The 3,259-nt window shown below is 39.8% G+C and overlaps 1 protein-coding gene across 1 annotated transcript; it reads right to left on the bottom strand.

Moving 5' to 3' along the window:
- Nucleotides 1-370: 370 nt before the first annotated feature.
- Nucleotides 371-2,547, bottom strand: LOC107822446 (pentatricopeptide repeat-containing protein At2g22410, mitochondrial-like). The gene is made up of 3 exons (XM_075233823.1): nt 993-2,547; nt 647-839; nt 371-422 (listed from the first exon to the last, which is right to left on the bottom strand). Exons 1-3 carry the CDS (start codon nt 2,545-2,547, stop codon nt 371-373), a joined length of 1,800 nt encoding a protein of 599 aa, XP_075089924.1.
- Between the last annotated feature and the right edge of the window lie 712 nt (nt 2,548-3,259).

Genomic DNA, 3,259 nt, shown 5'->3' with positions numbered 1-3,259 from the left:
GCAATATGCCAACTGATTATAGTGCAGGGAACAAGAAAGAAGGTCAAGAGGATGGTGAAGGTTTATGGATGGGGGAATGGGTCCAACTTCCAGGTAATAGGGCAGTTAAATTTTCATTGAAACTGGGCTTACCAATCATCGATAACTATGGATCTCTTTTAGGTGAGTTCAGCACTTTGGATGATCTCAGTATTTGTTAAAACTGAGGATGAAAGTTTTGTATAGCTATAGTTTGAAAACTAGTAAATTGCAAGAAGATTTTTGGTAGTTTGCAGTTTTAGGACTCTGTAGATAGTAGCAATATATAAACTTCTTGCAACTGTCGGTCTTAGCCACTGTGACACTAATATATGGTATATGTGCATATTAGTCAACGAGTAGCCCTGTTATCCTTCTTCTCTATGTTTGTTTCAGCTGTTCTCCTAGAAATTATATCATGCAAAATTCAGTCCTGACTGTAAAATATTGGTACTTGTTCTATATATATCAAATTTTCACCTGGACTTCCCATATATAAGCTCCTATCTAAGATGGATGTTGAGACTTGTTCTATATATATCAAATTTTAACATGGACTTCCCATATATAAGCTCCTATCTAAGATCGTGGTACGCAATGTTCAAAAAACTGATAACTATGTACTGACAGGGAAGTCTTCTCCGGGTGGTTTTCGCCATCGATAGTTGGCAGCTTCAATCCATCCTGGATTGACCAAGTATTTGCTTTGCTGCACTGCTCAGCGTGATTTTTTTGTTCTAGCATCCAGAGAGACAACATGAGTGACAGACAAGTCATGCTCTTTGGAACATTTTGCTCGTAGTTGCTCCGCCATTTTCCACCTAAAATGTTTTTTAAGCCTGGAAGTTAGTAGTAGGGAAAACCCGCGTGAATATAATCTTACAACCCGCCAAGACTTCCTTACGAACTGTTTTAAGCACCTGCCAATTTTGTCACAGTTATACTTATGGAAGAAGGAGATTAAATCCAACTACCAGCTTTCTGCTTTCTAGCGCGCCAATTCTTCATCAACTTCTCCAAACCAGTTATGTCACTGCACACTCCTTTGTTACCGTAGATTTTAGAAAGAACAGAATATACTGCAGGATGGTCATTCTCCAATGTGTAGATTCCATTTGCTGCAATCTCTCCGAGCTCTAGACACGAGTGCAAGCCACAGGCTCCCAACAACGCCCCCCAGACCACCACATCGGGCTTAAAAGGCATCCCCTCTATAAATTTCTCTGCTTTCTCAAGCTGACCTGCCTTTCCATACAAGTCCACCATACATGCATAGTGTTCCATCTCTGCTTTCAAACCGTAATCCATTACCATAGAGTTGAAAATTCTCTCACCTTCTTCGACTAGTCCACCGTGGCCACATGCATAGACCAAATTAATAAAAGTAATTTCGTCAGGCCTAATACCACTCTTCACCATCCTTTCAAACTCCAGCATTGCCCTCTCTGGAAGCCCGTGTCTCGCATAACCCCCAATGATTGAATTCCAAGCTACCAAATTCCTTTCAGGGATGGACTCAAAAATGCAGAATGCAATGTCAATGTCGCCGCATTTTGCATACATGTCAACAAGGGAGGTCAACAAGACGACATCAAGAGGGAAACCAGACTTCAAGATGCAAGCGTGAACTTGATTACCCACAAGAACAGCAGAGTTACCAGCGCAGGCATCTAAAACAGTTGAAAATGTAAAATGATTAGGACGAGCTCCTGAGCTCAACATCACCTTAAACAATTTCAAAGCCTCCATAAAGTTTCCATACTGCACATACCCTCTTATCATGGCTGTCCAAGAAACCACATCTTTCTCACTCATCTTATCAAAAAGGGACCGAGCTTCATTAAGCTTCTTGTTTTCAATGTACCCATTGATCAAAGTACTCCAAGTAAAAGCATTTCTCATAGGCATCATATCAAAAGCCCTCTGAGCCCCACTTGTGCACCCAAATTTCATATAGCCCAAAATCAGCACGTTCCACGGCGTAACATCTTTAACCAAAATCTCATCGAAAACTCGAGCTAAACCTTTGTAATCATCTAAATCAATATAACCCCTCATCAATGCTGACCCTACAAAGATATTGAGACTTATCCCCAAACTAAGCACAAGACCATGAAGCTGTGGGACCAAATGCTTGAAATCTTTATGCAAGAAGGAGCTAATTGCTACTGCGAAAGTGAGCTCATTGGGTCTGCCTCCATATCTGTTCATATGCAGAAAGCAATTATAGACTTTTTCTGGGTTGTTAGCATTGCGATATCCGGAAAGCATGGTGTTCCAAGAAACGACATCTCGGTGAGGCATTCCGTCGAACAGGTACTCGGCTTGTTGGGTGCAGCTGTGTCTGAAGTAGCCAGCGATAATTGAATTCCATGATACGACGTTTCTTGAGTGGGCGCTTTGATCGAAGAGTTTGCGAGCTTCTTTGAGGTTTCCGTTTGCTACAAAGCTGTTGATCGTTTTGTTTAAATTAATCGTCGAAAGGGTAGAAATTTGGCGGCAAACAGCAAAGGTGCGCAGCTCGGGCATTTGACTCCTTGTTGCCGCCAGAGCCTAACCGTCCAAATGTTCGTTCATTTTGTGCCAAGGTGCAAACTTATGACCATATGAAGAGCGCGAGATTTAAAAATTAGAACCATAGGCAAACTATTGGGAATACATTTGTTGAAGAAAGGATAAAAGACAATTTAAGACTTGATTTCAAGGTATGAAGTTAATCAGTGAATTGATCGACATTCATCACTGTCGATTGACAAATGGAAACATAAAAGAGAATATAATGATTTAGGACTCACAAAGTACAAAAGCATTCTTTTGAGATATATGAAGTGGAGTAGTATTTTGTTTCCAAATATAATGGGAGTGTGAAATGACAACTCTATCCTTGAAGGAGCAATCGAGATGTCCATAATAGCAAAGGAATATTTTGACGGCAGAGAATCCTTAGTTGTATTTCATATTTTCTTGTATATATTTTTTATTCACATTAGGACAAATTACACATGGATAGGTATGGGACAGGTATGAGAGTAGTACATAGAGTAAATTGAATAAATTAGCTACATTGTACATATATTTCTTTCTCAAGACAATACACATCAATTCAGATTGGTTTCAAAATTTTCTGTCTTTACATGATATCTAAGAGTAGGTCGGCCAACTTGATATTTCAAACCCTTATTCATTTTTCAACTTTGTTATATTCCTTGCAATGGGAGAAACAACAGAAGTTGTAGCTGCA

The sequence above is a fragment of the Nicotiana tabacum genome, chromosome 17, assembly GCF_000715075.1.
Source record: "Nicotiana tabacum cultivar K326 chromosome 17, ASM71507v2, whole genome shotgun sequence".
Taxonomy (NCBI): Eukaryota; Viridiplantae; Streptophyta; class Magnoliopsida; order Solanales; family Solanaceae; genus Nicotiana; species Nicotiana tabacum.
This window is presented reverse-complemented; position numbering and strand designations above follow the sequence as displayed.